Source organism: Temnothorax curvispinosus, unplaced genomic scaffold (genome assembly GCF_003070985.1).
Source record: "Temnothorax curvispinosus isolate PA1 unplaced genomic scaffold, ASM307098v1 QBEX01012454.1, whole genome shotgun sequence".
Classification (NCBI taxonomy): Eukaryota; Metazoa; Arthropoda; class Insecta; order Hymenoptera; family Formicidae; genus Temnothorax; species Temnothorax curvispinosus.
Window position 1 is genome coordinate 77,135 of NW_020222234.1, and position 21,645 is coordinate 98,779.

The window sequence follows — 21,645 nt, forward strand, 5'->3', positions numbered from 1 at the left end:
TATTTTAGTTTTATATTTTAAAAAAGTAAAAATTTATTATATGTTTATTTATTTTAGTAGTTGTGCGTCGTAAAAATGCATAAAAGGAAATCGCAATTTTTATCGCGAATCATATTGATTTATATATCAGTTAAAGAATTATTACGAAACACCATGTATACATAATGATTTCATAACAAAAGGCCTTGTCTTTTATCATTCGACTATCCAACCGAGTTGAAAAGAGAAATCGGCGTTTGTTTTATAGGACGGTTTGGTTTTATAGTTTTATTGCGCGATCAGATGAGCAGGGAGTACTATAAATTGTAGGGCGTACTCCGAGGATTTCGGTCCCAATTTGCAAAGATTAATGCAGACTACGCGTAATTAATTGCTTCGTGTATGGAGCAGTTAACCGCCCTGCTAAAGGCGTTCGGGATGATGAAACGATTGCTATTATAAATATAAAGAGAGGCGGTTTCGCGCGGCTCTAGTGGTCAACGATACCCACCAATTTGTTACAAAATTCACGTATGCTGATATCACGCTTTTTGTCTCTGCCATCCTCTACATTAGTTAAGACGTTCGTTTACTGCCCAGTGTTACTGTTGCTCGAATATCAGTAACAGTGTTACACAAAGCGTTCTCATTGTTCTCAATATACAGGATTTGTAGTTGCTTTTCTACTGAAAATCTTTATATTTTTTTTTCGCATATATTGATTTGTTATCGGATTCTTTATTTTTTATAATTATTTTTATGCTGAATCATATATTGCAAAAAACTTATTTAACACATGAACCGCTACATCATTTATGAATGACAATCAATTTCATGAAAAAATCCCAAGAACTCAAACACATTTTCTTTTGTAATTTCTTTTCTGTAAAATATCACTAAACAACGAAACTTCTTTCTGACGAAAATTGGGCGTCATCATATTTAAATAACTCTCGGAAACAAGAAATACATATATGAATGACGTGTATAACATGACAGTCAATATATTAAAAAAAAACAATTTAATTTTTGTAAATTGCTGACAACTTTATTTTCGAAATATTCGTTTCTCTGAACCATAGTGTATCTCATTTACTACGTCCGAATATTTAATACAAATTTAGTTTGAGATATTATATTTAATGAGATATCTTTTATTGTACCAGTAATTTGCGCGTACGAGATATTTTTACTATTAAATTTAGTAATCTAAACTAAATTTAATAAATTTTAATGAAAGACATATACAACGAGATTATTACATATTTATCTTAATATCTATAATTTCGTTATTTCGCAAAATATTGATTTTTTTTGTATTATATATAGTAATATTGATCATATTCTTAAATTAAAGACTATAACTTTTTGCAGCTTCGTAGAAATTGGTTAATTATATGTCTCTTTTATGATGGCTGGCCTTGAGCGCGGTTGGCAATACAAATATTGATGAATTGTGTTAAACAGTTTACGTAATCGTCAAGGCATAATTATAAATAGCTGATACATAAGGGGCACTAAGTAGAATGTGTGTACTAATCTTCGTGAATTCGTTGAACGTTAAGGATTCCTACGAATTCATTCCTAAAAACATCGCATCAATTTTGTTCCTGATCTGACTAAAATTTCCGCGTTCCAAAAATGAGAAATTTCAAGATATTTATGACTCTGTTATTAATCATTACGGTATTATCGTCAACAATTTGTGACGAAATAACAAAAAATTCTTCCACAACCAAGCCTCACAAGTTTAGAAAGTATACATACATGGATCTTCCTGCTAGCATCTCACACCTACCGAAAGAATGGTCCAAATAGTACCTACAGAGGATAAGGATGGAAAATACCCGCCGAAATAATTATGAGTAAGAATAAAAAAATATTAAGATTAAAACTGATTTTTGATCATTTTTGTCTTTCAAATAAAAAAAATTCTAGGAAGGATAAAATGGATCGCTATATTGTATAACGATTAATAAGGTAATTTTATTTTATTTTATTAATAGAAATGTATAACAATATTATAGGATATATAGAGATTAATATGTAGAAAATTTTATCATAATTTTGTTGTAACTATTCAATTTTGGCGACTACGTCATTATTTCTTTAAATATAAGCTAAGATTGTACTTATTTGACAAATTTTTTAAATTATTCTCGTTGTTATTATTCTGTATATATATTTATATTATTTTATTTCTATAAAAAATATAATAAAGATTAATTTAAATTACAGTACAACACATTTTAAACTTATTTTAAACTTGTAGGTAAAAAGGCATGATTAATCTCAAGCTGTTTCACTTCGGTACTTCTTTGCTTATCTTAATATAATTATAAAAACTTGTTTATTTCTATTAAAATGTGAAATAAATAACATCAATATTGTAAAAATGAAATAAATAAAAAATATCTATGTATATAATTGCATATTTCTTATCAAACTGACTTTTTATTGAATAATCTAATAAACTTAATTATAACGTAGGTATACTCTGATTTTTGTTAATGCACTAACATTGGATTGATATGAGTAATGAATAAACTTAATGAGCATTTAATTGTTCTATTAAAAAGGATGAAGATAATTCTAATTATCTTTTAGTAGAACAATTAAAGATAGATGCAGGATATTATAATGCCTAAATCAATTAGATATTTAATTCTATATTGAAAAACGAAATACGTCGCACACAATACAGAGATAGAAATTATAGTTTATTTTTAAACTTCGAGCGAGGAAGGTAATAATATATACTATCAAGATTAATTTTTATGTTGTAAAAAAAAAGATCGTTATTCTATACTTCCTTAAATCTTGCAATTAATTTTCATTTCTAGGAAGCAACGCGATAATATCCATAATGAATATTTATGGTATAATCTTCAAGGACAGCTTCTTCCTTTCCTTAATCACCATTCTATCTACGTATTTCAAAATTTTAAACACGTCAGCGAGTTGTTTGAAGTAGTAGTCAAAAGGTAGTTTACGTAATCGATAGTGATGATTATAAATAGCGGGTATACTCGGAGAAATTTGGCAGAACATAAGAATCGGTGAATTGTTGAGACTTCAACGCCAGTAGTACCCGCGATTTCTAACTACGAGGATAACGAATCTTTCCTGCTAGTCTGTGTGGTAGTTCATGTGTGTGAATAATATTTACTGGAATTTAAATATTAGAAATGGCATATTTCATAAGAATGTTCGTATTACTCGTATTGATAACGATCAGTTTGACGCTAACGAGTTGCCAAGGAAATGAGTATTTGCCACCAACATCGACCAAGCAACAAGACAGAACTTCTGTTCCCACTTATCCATATTTCATAAATGCACCAGATAGACCGAAGCAAGAATGTCCGCAGAATCATCGACCGGATAAACATGGATTATGTCGACTGGTGGTATGAGCATTCGTAAAAGTAACATTTTTATTACTTTTATATTTAATGACTAAAGACGAAAAGAATAACAAATGATTATAAGATGATGAAACTATTTTGAGATCTCATTGTTTCTTAACAAAACAAAATTAAAAAAAAATAGAATTTTATTTATCAAAAAATTATTAATAATAAAATGAGATAAATAAACAGAAAATGTTAGGAAACATTACATTGATTTGTTAAATACTGATATAAATGTTGAGTAAAATTATACTTTGTTGTTTCTTGACATTAAATGATCCTTTTTTAGAAAATTTATAAATTAATTTTTGTACATTCTTTTTCAGTTTGAAAACTTATTTGCGCGATTCCTTTAGCATATCATATATACATGTACAGTAGACATCATTTAGCATTCATAATGGAATCTAAAATTTATTATTTATTATATTTGTCAATCATTAGAAGAATTATATAGTAGTATACTAATTTATTATAAATTTAATCTTGTTTTATAGTCTAATTTTATTATAAATTTAATCTTGTTTTGTATACTTAAGTCAACTTTAAGATATAAGAAGATTTATTTTATTTTATTTTTACTTTGTAGATCGGATGATACACAAGAAATGGTTCTTAACATGACAACCGAAGACCAGTGCTTTACGACTCTACGATTTATTGTATGTACTAAAAAATATAATGATAAGCGGTAATCGTTGAATATTTTAGACATTATACATATATAACATGGATGAGGAATTTATTACTGTCTAGTTTTCATAAGTGTTGGGGAAACTTTGTTGAAACAGAAATATTTTATATCTTATCTAAAATGTATGCATATCGTTTTTTATAATATGTATATTATATTTGTAATTAAATGACAGTATACTGATAATCGAATTTTCAGAATTTTTGAAAACATACTAAGAGAATTCGCAGGAGTATAATAGCAAAGAAATGTTCTTGATTTTTAATCGCATACAGATTTACGCATTATAGATTTTATCCTAATTTACTTTACTTTTTTATCGCATAAATCGAGGAAACTGCAATTTAAAATATAAAATAGTGATTTTAGCCAATTATAACTGTACATTTTATATTTTAAAATATAAAATATAAAATGTACAGTTATAATTGGCTTACAAGTTAATAGCTATCCTACTCGAGTATTAAGGAAAAAAGAAGTACGAGTTATATTTACATATATATATATATATATATATATTGTATGTACGTATATAAAATTCCTTACCCGTATGCCTAGTATTGATCATGGCCATCAAATGGCGAAATTTATTTCATTATAATAACAATATTGCACTTCAAATGTAAATATGAAATAAGAATTTATATTGTTAAATTTGCGTCAAATGTGGAACGAGTATACGGGTCTTGGTCCTCGCGTAACAAAATTCACGAGCCCGCATCGCCACACGTGCAAAAAAATGAAAGGTACTCGTACACCGGTACGAAAACGCATGTGCACGATCTGCTATTGAAAATTCATATCTCGAATGGTTTATACGAATGAAAAGTGGGAGGATCCGGAGGACATTGCTCAACAGGAGACGCGGCGGTAGGTACTACTAATTACTTATACTTTTTATTCCATGCGAATATAATGCCGTCGAAGCCAGTCTCGGAGCGAGGAGGTCGCCGATGGAAAAAAGGAAGGCGTGCAAAGAGAGAAGGCGAAGTAAAAAAAAAGAGACACTGCCGCGCGAGAAAGATCGGTGGAGGGAATATGTAAAAGGGGCAGGGTAGGGAGTAGTTGGAGTGTGTTACTCAAAGCTTTGAAGTCATCTATACGCCATCAGCGAGCCACACGTATGTATGTGGGGGCCCCAAACCGCGCGTACACGCTCGTAAAATCGCCATGGCGCAGAAGGCAGGTCGGACTCCTGATTGAGTTACGATTTAATTAGTCCGCGCGGCCAATCAGTAATTAAGATATCCGCTAATCAACGGGCGCGGCCCTTCTTCGATCTCTCTTTTTTTCTCCACGAATTCGCCGCTGGAGAACTTTTGCCATGCTCTTTCCCTCTCTCTCTCTCTCTCTCTCTCTCTCTCTCTCTCTCTCTCTACCCTTTCTTTTCAAAAAATACTACAAAAATACCCATATCCATTTCGTATTATTCCTAATCTGTTCCATTTCTTTTCCATTAGTTACGATTTGTTATCAAGCTTGAAATTATCGTATATCGGAATAATGTGTCTTAATTATTTAATTAAATGAAACATTTATTAAATTATTTCAATTAGATATTTTTATATCGTTTGGCAGAAGGATTAGCTTCGCATTACATCTCATTCATACCCAATTTCTTGTTTAGTACTTTACGTTTTTTTTTTTAGAATTGTGTCTATAATGCTTGGTGTTATCTTTTTCAATGAGAAAAATACTGAATGTTCCCGGCATCTGCCGGAAAAAGACAGAACACACGATCGAAGACATGCCTGATAAACGAGCACATTTGTTCAGCCACCTTTTTACAAACCTGTTTAACATGCATGGTCCAGTCCAAAGAGAGGATTACACAAATTTTATGTATGCTAATAATTTTTTTCACGCTGAGATGATGCGCACATGTATATGTTTATTGTTTATGTAACAATTTTGTTACGATTTTTAAGGATAAATGCTTTCTCCGAATATGCACGAGATTAAATTCCATATCAGCCGGTTGTGTGATTTTGATTGCAATTAATAGCCGCCGGCTGCGTTACGGTCGGTTAATTGTCGGGGGAAGATTAATGGCGCGAAATCACGCCACTAGCAGTAGATTGTTCAACACCGATTTTTGTATCAGTGCACATCTTCATAAATTTTTGTATCGTATAACTTTTTGCAAGGAAATGTACCGCAATTATAGATATTTTAATTAAATGTTTACTGCTAGGATTACAAATTTACGTAATGTCGAAATTAACGCAAACATTAACTCGAATAAAGCTTATTTAGGAAATAAAATTGTATTTTATAATCTATATATGTAATATTATATATATATGTATATATATATATATATATATATATATATATATATAAAATTTTATGTTTAATATATTAATAATTTTTCATATCTTTATTATATTTAAATATTTATATATAATATACATAATTGTATATATAATTTAGTTATATCTCAAGTTTCGCAAGTAACCCTAGCATTTCAGTAAATGCACTGATATCGTTTCTTCATCGTATGCAAAAATTATGCCAATTAATCCAATCCAGATATACGTATTCGTAAATATAATTAAGCCTAACTGGTGATAGATCACGAAAGTGCATATATGCGCTTTAAATATGATTATGCAATACCTGCACTCTGTCTCATCTTGATTTCATTTATCCGGCAATCAATGGAATGCCGAAGTGTATTTTCTAGATAATATAATGAGTAGTTTCTAATAAAACTGCGCGCGTATTACAATGCAGCACCGTGATTAACGAAGCGGAAATAAATAGCGTAACATTGCTCTACTTCCAAAACAAACGCCAATATGAATCGTATTGTTTTCAGATATTGCGACAGCATTTTCTGCATTATAAAATTGCTAGACAAAGAAATTTTTCTTAACAAGCTTCACTCTAGTTCCGGTTACGCGGATCATGATATCAAGGATATAGTAAGAGTAGAGATAATAATCTTAGCACGTATACGTATCGCGAAGCGACTAATTTCATTGCCGCGAAACAAGTCTGCATCGACATTGGGGGCCTGATTTATAACAGAATTCTGGGTTACCGATGAGAATGGATAGATTCTACTTTACCGTCGTCCGTGAGGCAGCCGGTGAACCTCATCAGGAAGATCCGGTGAGACCCGGACACGCGGAGAGATCCGGCTTGATCCGCGGCAGATTCCAGATTGCTTTGGCGATTATGCGATTATGCCCCGATTCGAGATTTACGGGCGAGCGAAGCCGTCCGGGACGTATCGACGTTTATTTATAGTTACAGGGAATCACTTATTGCAACCGCTCGCTCGAGATCTCTCCTCTCTCTCTCTCTCTCTCTCTCTCTCTCTCTCTCTCTCTCTCTCTCTCTTTCTCTTTCTACCCTTTCTTCCCTGGCCCTCCTCTTCATGCATCGGCCGCACGCGTGAGTGCACTTTTAACGCACTCCTCGAAGACGACCACCCGCGGTATGGGAATGCAGCTGCGGACAAGCACCAGATACAGTTTGGCACATTGACAGAATTGTAGCTTCAGAGACTTTTTTAAGTATTTTCATTAGAAACTTTAATTTTTATAAAATTTAGATAAAAATATTTGAAATTTTATCTTGATTATAGTTCTTTCAAAATTAAATCTATAGCATTCTTTCTCAATGCATTGCATTTCGACACGTCTATATCTCAATAGTAATATTTCTTTATCTTTTGAATAAAAAATAATAAATTTAGCTGAAGAGCAGATATAGATTTGCTTACACTTCCTGCTATCAAGCTTTCAACTGCATGATGCAAGGTAAATAATGATCGCGCCAAAAAATACTGACGATATCCAACTGGACATTTCCAAAAATATCAGACTTCTCGCAATATTACGTTATGATTGCAGGCACTGTCGCAACGTGTTGCGCGCTTGCTAATTTGCCCCGAAACGTAAGCGAGCGGGATGATTTGCACGAAGTATTCGGACAGTTTAACGAATCCTTTTCAACGTAAGACACGATAGTTAACATACGCTCGTGTCCGCAAGCGGTTCCTCGCGAGGGCGAGCGCGTTTTCTTACGAGCTATAATTTACAATCACGTCGCGGGAAAAGAACCGAAATATTCGTGAGTCTGACGTGCAAACGTAGCCGAATGCTTGGTACATACATGCTATATGGCGGTCGCTAACGAATGCACATGTATTATCCCGCGGTAATTACCATATCAAGGTCTCGTTGCTGATCCCTAACACCGTCCTAATTGCCACGCTCGACAATTTATTAAATTGCTCTATTATGAGGCCTGTCCTTCCCACTTTTTCTCCTTTTTCCATCTCACTCGAGGCTTTAAGGATCCACACCCGCTTCCCTCGAACGCGATTTCGTCGGCTGCGGGGCAAATCTCGCCGGGCACTTTGTGCACATTGTTTATGGAAATCGCAGCGGGACGTTGCAATGTGCCTCATTCCGCATATTTTAAAGGATGATTACTATGCGGATGATTGCGCCGTTTTACATGTAGCACTCGTCGGTTGAGTGGTCACATTTTGGTGAACGCGATGCGCTCCGATGTTGTGCAGATTAACGTTGCATCAAGCGGCATGGAATGAGTGCACGTGTGTGCACATGAAAATGCCGCGCTAAACGATAATAGTTAAGAAATACGGGCATTGATCTTCACGAAATTTCATTTTCGACGAAGATCTTATCAGCGTGTGATAATACATACATACCATACATACGTATGTGATCGTGCAAATTATAACGAAATATATTTTATACTCCACAATTTTTAGCTTCTATATTTTAGCTTCAAGGATGTTTATAATCTACACATGAATATAATTATTAAAATATTTTTTAAAAATATAAATTGTCATATTATTGTCATATTATTATCACGAAGTGACTTCAACAATACATCAGTTTTATCAGCACGCTTACTTAGACGTGCGTAAACTACAACTGAACGGATCAACTAAAGAATGCTATCGCTGGTGATTCATCATACGCGTAAATGGCAAATGTCCGCGCGTTCATTAAAATGATGCAAGAGCCGTAATGTTGCAGTGACAATGCCGTTAACACATCCAGTGTTAAAATCCGAGTGTCTGGAGTCTTACGGCCTCTTTTACTTTAACGGAGACAGGGCCTTGGGATAGTAGCGACGACAAACAGTTTGTTTCGCAGAAGCGGTAAACATAATATGTACGCGCAGGTAAGGCAAAAGGACCGCAGCATTGTCGCGGTTGCCTCTGGTAGGTACATATGTACATTTATACGGTTATGCTAATACCGCGACGTTGACTCTTTGGGCTGTCGGGTTTGTAATTGTGTGTGCCATCTTCATATTAGTGCCGCAGTCATATCGTTCAACGACATTGTCTCGAGCGTACACCCGGCTGTTTCAACCTTCAGCCGCTGTGTAGAGGAATGAAACATGCAATTCAAGTTTTTGTTTATTCAGTAAATGAACGTAGTTTGTAGTAGGAAAAGCCTTGACAACGTAGTTTCTAAAGAAATAATATCAAATGCTGTTTCCTTTAATAAAACTATAGTAAAATATTTTCATTGTACTGTGATACTATTTTAAAACGTTATTTAAATTGTTACAACGCTGTTCTTTTTAGTCTTTACTTACAAATTTTAATATCTAAGATAATTTCCCGAATAGTTAAAGCTCACTTATAAGATAATGCGTATTGTGATTGACGGTAAGTTTGGTATCACGTGATACTGTACTGTACTGTACTTTGTGTAATGAAACTGGATGAAGGAGTGCCTTTACTCACTCTGCTAAGTATAGCTATAGCCGGTTCAAGGTGGGGAGCAGATATATATAAATGTAAATAGAAGTGTATGTATAAGATAATGTATAGAATATAAGAGGAAAAAAGAGTGCCATATATTCAAGTTACATGTGCGTGAATAAAGTGTATAAACTCCGAAATAGATCGATGACCAGTCTCACGACAGTGTTACAACCGTACGACGAAAGTTGCGTCAGAGCACATGCAACTGGTGTCAATCTGATTCATCTTCATTGACAGTGCCCACGAATTATCGCTTGTTCAATTATATGGATTATACATCAAAGATACAATCTGCCTCCAACTGTAATCTTATTTTATCTAACCCAAATGTCGTTAATATAATCTCCTTTTATTAATCATCTTCACAGATATCGATAACGTTGTGTATATATTGCTGCAAATATGTTACTTTTCGATAATATTGTATTTTGGAGCAATTTCTTTTCAGTTCAAACAGAATAAAATATTATCGTTTCTTTTAATATTTAATTTTGAACATTTTGGAAAAACAAAGTTTTATGGTAAATATCTGTTAAAGCTCATTTACATTCTCATTATTTGCAATCCTGAAATTAAATTGCATTTTTTTTTAATTTTTAAAGATAAATAATATTTTTATCAAGCAGGGAATTGTTCTTTTTTATTAAAATGTTAAAAAAATATGTCTGTATTAATATGTTAAAGAAGTTAGCTTTCTTATGCGTATTTTATATCTTCAAGAACGTCGTGACAAATTTAACTTTACCGATAGCCATAAAAAATCCCGTGCTACAAAATGCGGGAGTCACGACTTGAGTATTGTGCTTCCAGAAATACTTTTTTTCCCCCACTCTCGACGTCCCCCAGTACCTTATGATTGGCGAATAGCGAAAAGATGCGAGAGAAGAAAGTCTCTTCGAGCTGGATCGATGGTGAATATCGCCGTCACGTGCGTGAGTTGCGTCATGTTACGCGTGCGCAATGTCACGTTTGCCTTTTCGAAGCGGTTCATATAGTATTTAGTATGACATTTGAATCAGAATCCACGTGATACTTCAAGTCATTTAAACTTTCGTAAATTGTCATTTTTCAAGATTTCGAGATTTTTAGATCTGACTGTAGATAATCGTAAAAATTTCATATATTTCGTCATTGCCTTGTCGCTCGTAGAAGCTATATAAGGTGGGGGCAAGGTCACCTTGGCGAATCACCATCCCTGAACTGTCAGTCCAGTAAAATAGCGGTGTGCCAGCTATAACGGGTTCAGTCTGTGTTCGACAGTGACGAAGAGTAGTGTTACAGGGAGAATACTTTTTGAGGTCAGTAAGGACTCTCTTCAATCGTATCACTTAAAATTCCTTTTAATTGACCAGTCTCACAGTGTGTAATGAAAAAAGTGATAATGTTTAAATAAGAATATATTTGAAATTAATTTAATAATTGGCTTCATTATTTGTAACATTTAAAAAATTTTAAGATTGATTAATGAAAAACGTGTAATAAATTTATCAAGCTTAATTATTTAGAATTGCTCGTTTATTCATGTTTAGAAATATTTTTAACGTGACAGTCAAAGTTCCGTGCTGTTGCTTGATTAGCTGCTATCAGCCGGTGCTGATCTGCGATAAAACGTGCGTCGATAAAGCATGTGCATGTCACACTACCGTTACTGGTGTATTGCAATTTATCGTTTTCTGACTTCCTGTATACAAAGTATAAGTTAATAATGCTGAAAGCTGTACGAGTCTTTCGTCTTGATTATATCTCTCCGGTCAAGCGTTATTAGCGAAGTATGATTAATGGTCTGACCGCGATTTCCGCGAACTGATGCGTAATTCCAACTCTCCACGTGTTTTTCCGCCTCAAAGTTCACACGTTTGCACCTGGTTGAAAGAGAAATGCCGGTATATCTCCATCGATTATACCTATACTGCCATCTGACAACTGTATTCGTACTATCCCTTGCATTCGTTGCAAATGCAACAAGTACATACCTAGAAACCGCACGATACATTTTACAACCGCGCCACTCGAAATGGCATTTGCCGACACGACACAATTCCTTCTAAAAAAAGACATGTTAACGAGGTTCGTGAACTCATGTTAATGACCGCGGTCGAAGAAAGACAATTGGTAGTGACGGACAGAAAAGTCAGGAATTATAACATAGATGTTCTTCGCGATACACGATCTGATTTTTAATCTTTGATATAGTGACTTTTCACCGATCTGATTTTTATTTTAAATTCGTAATTAATAATAATAAATAAAAAAGAAATATAAGAAGTAACGTAAACGGTTATATACATGTTAAAATATAGATTAAGATTTTATGAAGGTATTGATGTTAATGCATTATTAAATTAATCTGATAAATATTTACAGAAAATGGCAACATTAAAGGATCAACTTTTAACTACTGTGACAGAACCTGTGTCAATCGGTAGAAATAAAATCACAGTGGTCGGTGTCGGTCAAGTTGGAATGGCCTGTGCTTTTAGTATTTTGACGAACGTAAGTTAATCTTATTAACTTATTATTAAAATTCACTTATATAAAATATAGTTTTACATAAGTTATTTTTTACTATTGAAGATTGTTATTTTTTCACAAATAATAGCATAAAATATTTTCAATAATCATACTATGTTATATTTATTTATATCGTAATGGCACACATACATATAACATTATTTGGTAAATTATTGCAGCATGTTTCGAGCGACGTGGTATTGATCGATGTGATGGCGGACAAATTAAAAGGAGAAATGTTAGACCTACAGCATGGCAGTGCGTTTATGAAGAACGCAAAAGTGACCGCCAGCACTGATTACGCCGTGACTGCGAATTCGAGTCTTTGCATCGTGACAGCGGGTGCGCGTCAGCGCGAAGGCGAAACCAGACTGGATCTGGTTCAACGTAACACCGACATCTTCAAAGGCATTATACCTCAGTTAGTCAAATATAGCCCGAACACGATTCTCCTTATCGTTTCCAATCCGGTGGACATTTTGACATATGTGGCGTGGAAACTCTCCGGCTTGCCAAAGAACAGAGTTATTGGCAGCGGTACGAATTTGGATTCTGCCCGCTTCCGCTTTCTGCTATCGCAAAAACTTAATGTCGCACCTACGTCTTGCCACGGCTGGATTATCGGAGAACACGGTGATACCAGTGGTATGTAAAATGCTTTTTTAAAATAATAAAATTTTCATAATAGATGAATAAAATAAAGTGAAGGTATGATTAGTAATTATATCTTCGATAGGGCTAAATAAAAAAAAATTTTTTAATTAAGCTTTCTTTTCTCAACCAAAAATTTAGTGATATTATTATAAACAAACAAATGCATGTATGTATACATTAACAAAATATAGTAAAAAGATTTTAGTGCATTGTAATTATGCGAGATATTTGTTTCTGCATTTATCAGTGCCTGTATGGTCTGGAGTTAATGTTGCCGGAGTACGTATGCGTGACTTGAACGAGCACGTGGGTACTGACAAGGATGAAGAACATTGGGATGATTTGCATAAGCAGGTGATACAAAGTGCATATGAAGTGATCAAATTGAAAGGCTACACCTCATGGGCCATAGGTCTCAGTGTGTCGCAACTTGCATCAGCTATACTAAGAAATTCCAATCAAGTGCACGCTGTGTCCACGTTGGTTACTGTGAGTCGACAATATGGATTTCTGCTAGATTAACTTACAGTATTTTACATATTCTACAATAAACATAATTTTAATCTCATTATTTATATTTCCATGCTTCGTTAATCATAATTATACGATTAAAGGATTATCAAACATTTCATATTTTGCTTTTTTACAAACTTATTAATTTTTATATTATTATTTAATATCATTTTTAATTATTGTTTTTTAAATAATTTTTAAAATTCTACACAATAAACGAAAATATATTATTTTTATATATTAATTATATACATATTAAAACTTTATTATATATGTAAATATTAATGTATTATGTTAATTTATATTTTAATTTTTTTTATTAAAATATATTGATACTAATTATTTTTAACACGAAAAGTTTAGTTATCTGAAAATAACATTCAGTTATTTTCTTTACTCTTTAGGGTAACCATGGAATTAATGAAGAAGTGTTCTTATCCTTACCTTGCACACTGGGTGAAGATGGCGTTACACACATCGTTCAGCAGAAGTTAACAGGCGACGAGCGTGCATCATTACATAAATCCTCAGCGATGATGCACAAAGTGCAAGAAGGCCTGAAATTTTAAAAATATATTGACTTAATTTTATTTATTATTTTATTATATCTTATTGCAAGCTTTTGATGCTGTTCCATATGCAACTTATATGCATTTGAACGTATTAGATAAACGCAGTATTATATACAAGTATTATAAATTAATGAAATAATTTTATAAATGTTTGCAATTATATAATCGACATGTATACGTTTGCCTATATATGTATATGTGTGAAAAAGCTAGGAATATAAAGTGTTTCTGGTGCTATATTTATCTTTTATTATTATTTTTTTTATTTTGATCTGTGACAGAAGTACTCTCATTATCATCTATTTCATTACTTTTTTTACGATGTTGCAACTATTTATGTCATTAAGCATTTTATAAATTGGACGATTTAATCATCTCTAGCAATTTCATATCAAATATGCTAAATGTACTGCCGATAAAGCACGCAAGCAATTTATATCCATTTCTAAAATATACAAGAAGATAAATATAATAAATAAAAAAATATATAATTTATATCGATCACTCTTCCTTGCATATTTTATTTAAACAATGCTCCTTACTCTGCGATAATCTAATATATATATAATTCTATTAAAATGTTTACATATGTATATTTATATATGTATGTAAAAATATATAATTCTCCCAATTTTAATATTATTAATCTAAGTTGTGATTAATATATTGCATAAAGTATTTTTAATATATAAATAATAAACAATAATAACAGAAATATACGACCGTTATGATATACAATTAAATTAGAATAAAACGCCATTTACGGTCCGAGCTTGGATCTTACAATTAGTAGCCTAATAATTATATATATATATATTTTTGTGTATTACACATATCTTTTCCAACCTTAGTAAACTACGCGCCGACTAGACTTGTCAGACTTACAACACAGTTCTCGTTGGAGTAGTAAAATCCCTTCTCTCAAATCTAATCGGCGCGCAGTTTACTAAGATTGGAAAAGATATGTACACATAATACATAAAAAAATATATAATTATTAAGCCACTAAGATACAACCTCGGACCGTAAATAGCGTTTTATTTTAATTTGATTGTATAAATAATAAAGTAGATAAACTAAAGCAAATAATAAAGTATATTTAAATTATGGATGAATTTTTTGTGCTCCTCTTTATCTCTTTTCGAACGCTTATTATAATAAATTTTAGTAACCATGGATGCGTTTAACAATTGGCGAATCGACATGATGGCCGTCTGCCAAGAATGTTATGTCGGCCAATTATCAGTGTACTCTCTCTTTTCAAGAAAAAAAAACGGTTTCATGCAATGTGACGGGCGTGGGTGAAAACGATCGTGCGACGTTTACAAACCTGATGAGTGACAGAAGCAATGGTTTTATCACCTCTGCTGTCGAATTCGTCGCTATCGATATGTCTGAGGAATCTTGCACGCGTGACGTTAACGAGAGACTTTGTCAGGAACCGATATACTCGCGCTTTACCACCGACGATTTTGACGAAAGTCTTTGGAAATAATAAAGGAAATACTTTCGGGAAAGATGCGGCTTCTGGTTCGAATTTTCAGAGAGCACTTAACTTCGTGTAAGAAAAAAATTTAAAATTAATCGAAAACTGTTTGGTTAATTAGCTTTTTTTTTTGGTTATATTGGGTTTACATTTTTTAAGGCTTTCGGTTAAAAAGTTAAATGAACAAATGTCACAAATTTAGATTTACCTAGATTAGAAATTATCATTTCTACTATTTATATGTGGCGATTACAATTTCTTATAATTTTTATTTCCAAGCAATCTTATATTTTTTTATAAAATGAATTTCTTATTTTATATGTACATAATATTTATACAGAATGTTGTAAATCAATTAAGAATTAAGGTGTCATACAAAATTATTATTTGTATTAAATCTATATTTCTATTACTTTTAATATAATTACTAGAGGACTTTTCAAAGAAATCATGATCAGCTGTATTAAGCAGTTGATAATTTTAAGTATAGTTTGCAAAATATCCATGAATGATTATGATATGACACTTCGTGGAAATATTAAAGGAAAGCGAGTTATTCGAATTTTAGTTCACCGTGCTTACGAGAAGAACTCTTATGTAAGATGTCGGAACCAGTTAGAGATTGTGGCCATAAAGTCACTATTGTCGGTGCTGGTATGGTCGGCGTTGCTCTCGCCAATTCACTTCTTTTTCAGGTACTTCATTCTTTTAAATTTTGAATATTTTTTAATTAAATTTTTGAACTGCTTGATTCAGGATTATAGTTATTTACTGAATTTGTTCTATTTCAAATTATTAAAGTAAAAATTTGTGCATTATATGAATATAATGTGTATTATTAAATACAATCAAAGAAAATACGTAAACATTATAATATTATTATATTTGCATTAATGATATTATATTATACGTAGCCTATTGTGTGTTTTAAAGAATGTGAAAATGTGAAATAAAAAATAGAAATATTAAAATTTAAATTCTTAGTGACATATTATGTTAATTTTCATTGTTACCTTATGAAATATTAGCGAATCACTTCGCATATCGCAATGGTAGATGTCTTTCCTAAAAAGCTGGAAGGCGAAGGAATGGATTTTAGTCATAGTTCCGTATTCATAGGAAATCCAAAGATCGAGTATGATACAGGTAATAGATTTATTGAATAGATATGTGTTACGAAAATTGTTGATTTGTTTACTTGTTAATTGTTTGTATACTTGTTATGAAATTAGTTGTGCTAAATGATTATAATTGTAACTTCGTAGTTTACAAAAATACACATAAGTGCATTTGTTCTCTTATTTGTTCTCTTATATACAATTTTTTACTTGTAAATAAAGACGCAAAAATATCTTTTTTGTAGATTTTTGTGTTACGAGTAATTCGAAAGTCGTAGCTATTTGCTCGGGTGTACGACCAGTGAAGGGTGAAACTCGACTTGACTTGGTGAAAAGAAATACAGAAATATTGAAGACTATAATACCACCTTTAGTAAATTACAGTCCAAATGCGGTATTTATCGTCATCAGCAATCCAGGTTAAAATTAATTAATTTAATAATCAATTCTATTAATAAACGATTCTATTAATTAATATGTAATGAAAGTAACATTACATATAATATTCAAAAATTCTAAATATTACAGATCAGATATTTATGGTCTCTAAAAAATTTACGCATAATAAAAAGCATTTCTTCTGTGTATTAATAACATAATATATTCAATAATGAAAATAGTTGTAGTAATAAAAACTGAAAGAATATCTTTTAGTAGACAGCGGAAGCTTATTGTTATTATTGTGAAGTAAATTTTGCTTTAATGAAATCTTTACTCAAAGAAAGAGAAAAGAAGGGGATAATTATAAAGATATCAAAATTTTTATTTATAAAGCTGTGCAAAAATAGATCAAATATTATTAGAGAAACAATTATTTCAAATAATATATTGTTCATCAAAATGTACTGTCAGTTTGTGTAACGTTAAACATATTATTGCATTAATAATATCGGGACAAAATTTGACGCAATATAAATATGATTTCCTTGTATAGTGGATATCTTGGCATGGATTACTTGGAAGTTAAGCGGACTTCCGGTGCATCAAGTAATCGGCAGCGGAACTCATCTGGATAGCGCAAGATTTCGCTACCTGATTGCCGATCGATTAGGAATAGCCCCATGTTCGGTTCATGGGTACATCATTGGTGAACACGGGGACAGTATGGGTGAGCTCTATCGATCGATCTTTGACATTTGACACGGGGAGAAAGGCGACGTTTCGCACTAAGCCCAATCTATCATTCGATTTTCCTATAGTTCCGCTCTGGTCTGGAGTGAACGTTGCGGGAGTGCAGTTCCGCGATGTTATCCCGAATATCGGTTTGGAGACGGACGACGAAAGATGGTTCGAAATAGCAAAACATGTAGTGAAACTGTAAGTTTAATAACTTTAAATGAACAGAGAAATTATCAGTTTCTACGCATAAATATCAATAATAGCATGATTTGCACATTTGTCGAATAGCGTATCTATTTGTAAAAAATTGAATTTCTCTCCGTGAAGATTTAAATTATATTTTATTGTTAGATTTATTTCCCACACACATATATAGAGCGTACATATATGTATACATACAAATATATTTTATTTCCTCAGAGGTGCTATGGTGCGATGTCTAAAAGGATATTCAAATACGGCCATTGGACTTTCTGCAGCTGACATCATAATAGCAATATTACGCAATACGCAAGCTATTATACCAGTTTCGACTCTAGTGCAGGTATAAATTGCTATTCGTAATAAATTGTATTAGTAATAAATTGTACCGCATTTAACTTTCAACTCAAGCTTATTTTATTCGTAATAAAGAAATCATATTTATAGCTAATGTTTAATACCACAAATCTTTTTTGTGCATTTTTAAAAATTAAGAAAGTAAAATATATTTAAATTAAATATAAATTGTTAGGATTTAAAAAAAATTCCTATTGCACTGATATCCAATATCAGTATCAAAACTGTAACGTTCTATATAAATAAAAATCGTCTTCTTAGGGTCACCACGATGTATGTCACGATATGTTCCTGTCCCTACCTTGCGCGATTGGCGAAAATGGTATCACGCAGATAGTACGAATGCACATAACCGAACATGAGAAACAGCTGTTCCATGCTTCGGCGAACCTCGTATACAACGTGCAGAAGGACATCAAAGTCAAGTCTTGAATTGTGACGCGCGGAAAGGGATCGTGCGAACGTGTTTAACTTCTTGTAAAAAAATGCGAGTGTAATAAATTATATGTAGCTTGTCCTAGCGCTTCGTCCCGTTACGATCGCCACCGCAAAACTGTTTACCGCACAGTCGAATCCTTTCCCGATTCGTGCAGCGAGACGCGCGGCAGCCGCGAATGCTCCGATTGCTTATTTATGCAAATCGGGATGGAGAGTATCGATGAATTCTTCGAATTACATCGCCCCGAATTCCGTGATAATTTTAGTCGATGAAATGGTCCCCCCGAGAATGACGATATCCTCTCGCTAACGATCCTGAAATCGGGCCCGACGAGTTAATGACGTCAATGACCTATTTTATAACACTTGGCGATCTCTGGAAATACGTGACGTTTCGTTTGCGCAACTCGTATCTTTTGTTGCTTCCGAGTAACGTTCTCACGCTGTGGCTGGACATTTTCGGGTTTTCCCGTTGCACAAATAAATCATTGGCGTCTGCGGAAAGCGATAATAGTGCACGTCATCGTGTGCTCGACGCGTGAACGAGCGAAAGGTGACCGGCGGATGGTACCAGAAGGCCATGATTACGCCGCAGGCTAGGCCACGGCAAGGTAAGAGAAGGCTGCGATAATTGTGCGCAAGATGGCGTTTTGGAAATGCTTGATACCTGTGAATATACCTGCATCCACCTGCGTTTGAACGGCCGCGCAGGGCCGTAAGAAAGTCCAATCTATCCTTTGAAGAATAAAATATCTCACGAAGATATTTCCCGCATTCTGATTTATCGTTGAATATAATACTGTCATTGAATATGTACGTTAATAATAATGATAAGGTCGATGACGACATAAAGGAGTGGACGATAAAAGGTGAGGCAGTTCAGAGACAGCGCGCAAAGAATAACGAAATATGGAAACTTCTAGCGATATTAATATCGCCGCGGAGGCGAGCGGCACTTTGAACCGTTCCCCTTTTACTTGCTGCCGTAGATCCACTTGAAAGGCCAGGCGTGTCGTTGATTTTGAAAGAGGAATTCCGCGTAAACCATATGTCACAGAGATACTTGCAACAGAGTTACATAAATTCCCAGTTGACTTCGGACAGCAGACCTGACCTAGGGTTGATCTGAAACCAGCGTCTAATTCGATGAGGCGGCGCGCTGTCCGATGAGTGCGACAAGCATAGAAATGGAATTGCCACTCAATGTTTATCGCCTGCCTGTTAAATTGTGATTAATATCACTCCAGACACATGCGTCAAATCGATAATTTATCAGACACACAATCTTCGTTCCATCCTTATTTCTCAATCATGAAATCCTCGCGATACAGGATGTGTTGATTTTACGTGACATTTTATACGATGTTCCTGTAATCGATACTTTAAATATCTCTCTTCGTGACGTTTATGCTGCTATTTTTACATAATGCATACATTGTACATATGCATCCATCTCCAAGATTGAAAAATTAGGAAGATAAATATTTGAAGGAATATAACACAAAAGTCAGTGTTTAAGCAGTAATCTATATGCATACTCGATGTCTAACATTCCTGCATTCAATGCAAATTTAAAGTTTACGCAAATCCGCTATCGAAATTACCTTGTTAACAAAAGTGCCTCCAAAATAGTATCTCGCAAGAATATGAAGATACGTTTGTATATCTCGCCTCTCACTGCTTGCTTCTTCCTGTCCAGTTTAAGCACAGCTCGGAATACTGGCTCCAAGCAGGTTCAATGTGAAATGGGCTCTACAGGTGACGCTCACGTTCCTGACTCTCAGGTGGAGGTGGCACAGCCGGGCCCCGTTCTCCGTTGGTCCCGCCGTCCTTAGTGGAGCTCAGTCAGTAGACAGTCGATCCGCCTGGTCAGCTGGTTTTAACCCATTCGCACATTATATAGATCTTCCTGATGGTAAATCGATCGCGAGCGACTAGGTAGATGCCCGGTGCCGATCTTCCGGTGTCTACGAACCACCCCGCAAATTAAATTAATTTAAGCATCGGACAGATTATTGGCGGCCCGCGCGCCGCATGTGCGCGAGTGTGCAGCATCTTCACCGAAAACATTCATCGATACGATATCAGATAATTTACAGCAGAAGAGACGGCGTTGAAGAAGAAAGAAGAGGGTAGCAGCTCGGGAAGGAGATTGCGCGCGCGCAATCAGACAGGAAATGACTATATCGTACGCGAGCGAAGTGCCGAACGGCTCCAGCTTTGGCTGCTTCTGGAGGATTCTGATCAAGTGAGTCTCGCCGCTTAGTCCGCGAGGCCTAACGCCAGCTCGTTTTAATATGTTGAATGAATGTATGCGTTTTTTGCGGTCTGCGCCTGACGTGTAGGTACCGGAGCTGTCAGCTCGCTGTGGCAGCTGACAGGTGAGACCGGTAACAGGCGCGTGGAGCGCCTTAGCAAGAGTTGCTTTCCGCGTATTTCTCGATTCGAATCGTTTATCGAATGCAGATACAATGCAAATGCATTGGTTGTCTCCTTTTTAGGCACAATACGCTATTCGTGGTTGATTTAGCTTAGCGTTATCTCGATGCTGCGTTTGCTGTTACAAACAATTTGCTTTCCCAAATTTTTTCTCACTTGTATATTCGCCCCCCAAAGATTACAAGATCTACTTTTACTTTCGCTATGTTGCATAAATTATGGTGGTAGTATTTTAAACTGAAACGCGAACATGTGATCGGCTGTCGGCATCGCGATTACGTGATCATTGCAAAACGTAGCGGTTTCGTGATACGAATTTGTCAAAGAACATCAGGACGTATCGAAATGTATCGGAAGATCAAGATTTCGTCATGTGTCTTT

At 34.1% G+C, this 21,645-nt stretch overlaps 3 protein-coding genes and 1 long non-coding RNA gene across 4 annotated transcripts in view; 3 read left to right on the top strand and 1 right to left on the bottom strand.

The window, feature by feature from the left end:
- Nucleotides 1-20,525, bottom strand: part of LOC112462468 — a 48,346-nt gene extending 27,821 nt beyond the window's left edge. The window contains exons 1-2 of the long non-coding RNA XR_003041670.1: nt 20,430-20,525; nt 13,979-14,091 (exon numbers count right to left, since the gene is read on the bottom strand). This is a non-coding gene — a long non-coding RNA (uncharacterized LOC112462468). The remainder of the gene's footprint in view (nt 1-13,978; nt 14,092-20,429) is intronic.
- LOC112462465 (L-lactate dehydrogenase-like) lies at nt 10,741-14,576 on the top strand. Its single transcript, XM_025028265.1, has 6 exons — nt 10,741-10,767; nt 11,006-11,154; nt 12,221-12,349; nt 12,547-13,012; nt 13,269-13,510; nt 13,939-14,576. The coding sequence occupies exons 3-6, from the start codon at nt 12,224-12,226 to the stop codon at nt 14,101-14,103; spliced, it is 999 nt and encodes a 332-aa protein (XP_024884033.1). The 5' UTR covers nt 10,741-10,767; nt 11,006-11,154; nt 12,221-12,223; the 3' UTR covers nt 14,104-14,576.
- LOC112462464 (L-lactate dehydrogenase-like) lies at nt 15,456-20,243 on the top strand. Its single transcript, XM_025028264.1, has 8 exons — nt 15,456-15,667; nt 16,161-16,287; nt 16,621-16,738; nt 16,956-17,129; nt 17,645-17,818; nt 17,910-18,027; nt 18,250-18,373; nt 18,649-20,243. Exons 1-8 carry the CDS (start codon nt 15,456-15,458, stop codon nt 18,817-18,819), a joined length of 1,218 nt encoding a protein of 405 aa, XP_024884032.1. The 3' UTR covers nt 18,820-20,243.
- A 148-nt stretch (nt 20,526-20,673) lies between the features above and the next one.
- The window catches only part of LOC112462462, a 47,260-nt gene continuing 46,288 nt past the window's right edge, over nt 20,674-21,645 (top strand). Inside the window, exon 1 of the mRNA XM_025028262.1 lies at nt 20,674-21,073. Within this exon, the coding sequence (XP_024884030.1) occupies nt 21,003-21,073 (71 nt within the window). The 5' untranslated portion in view covers nt 20,674-21,002. The remainder of the gene's footprint in view (nt 21,074-21,645) is intronic.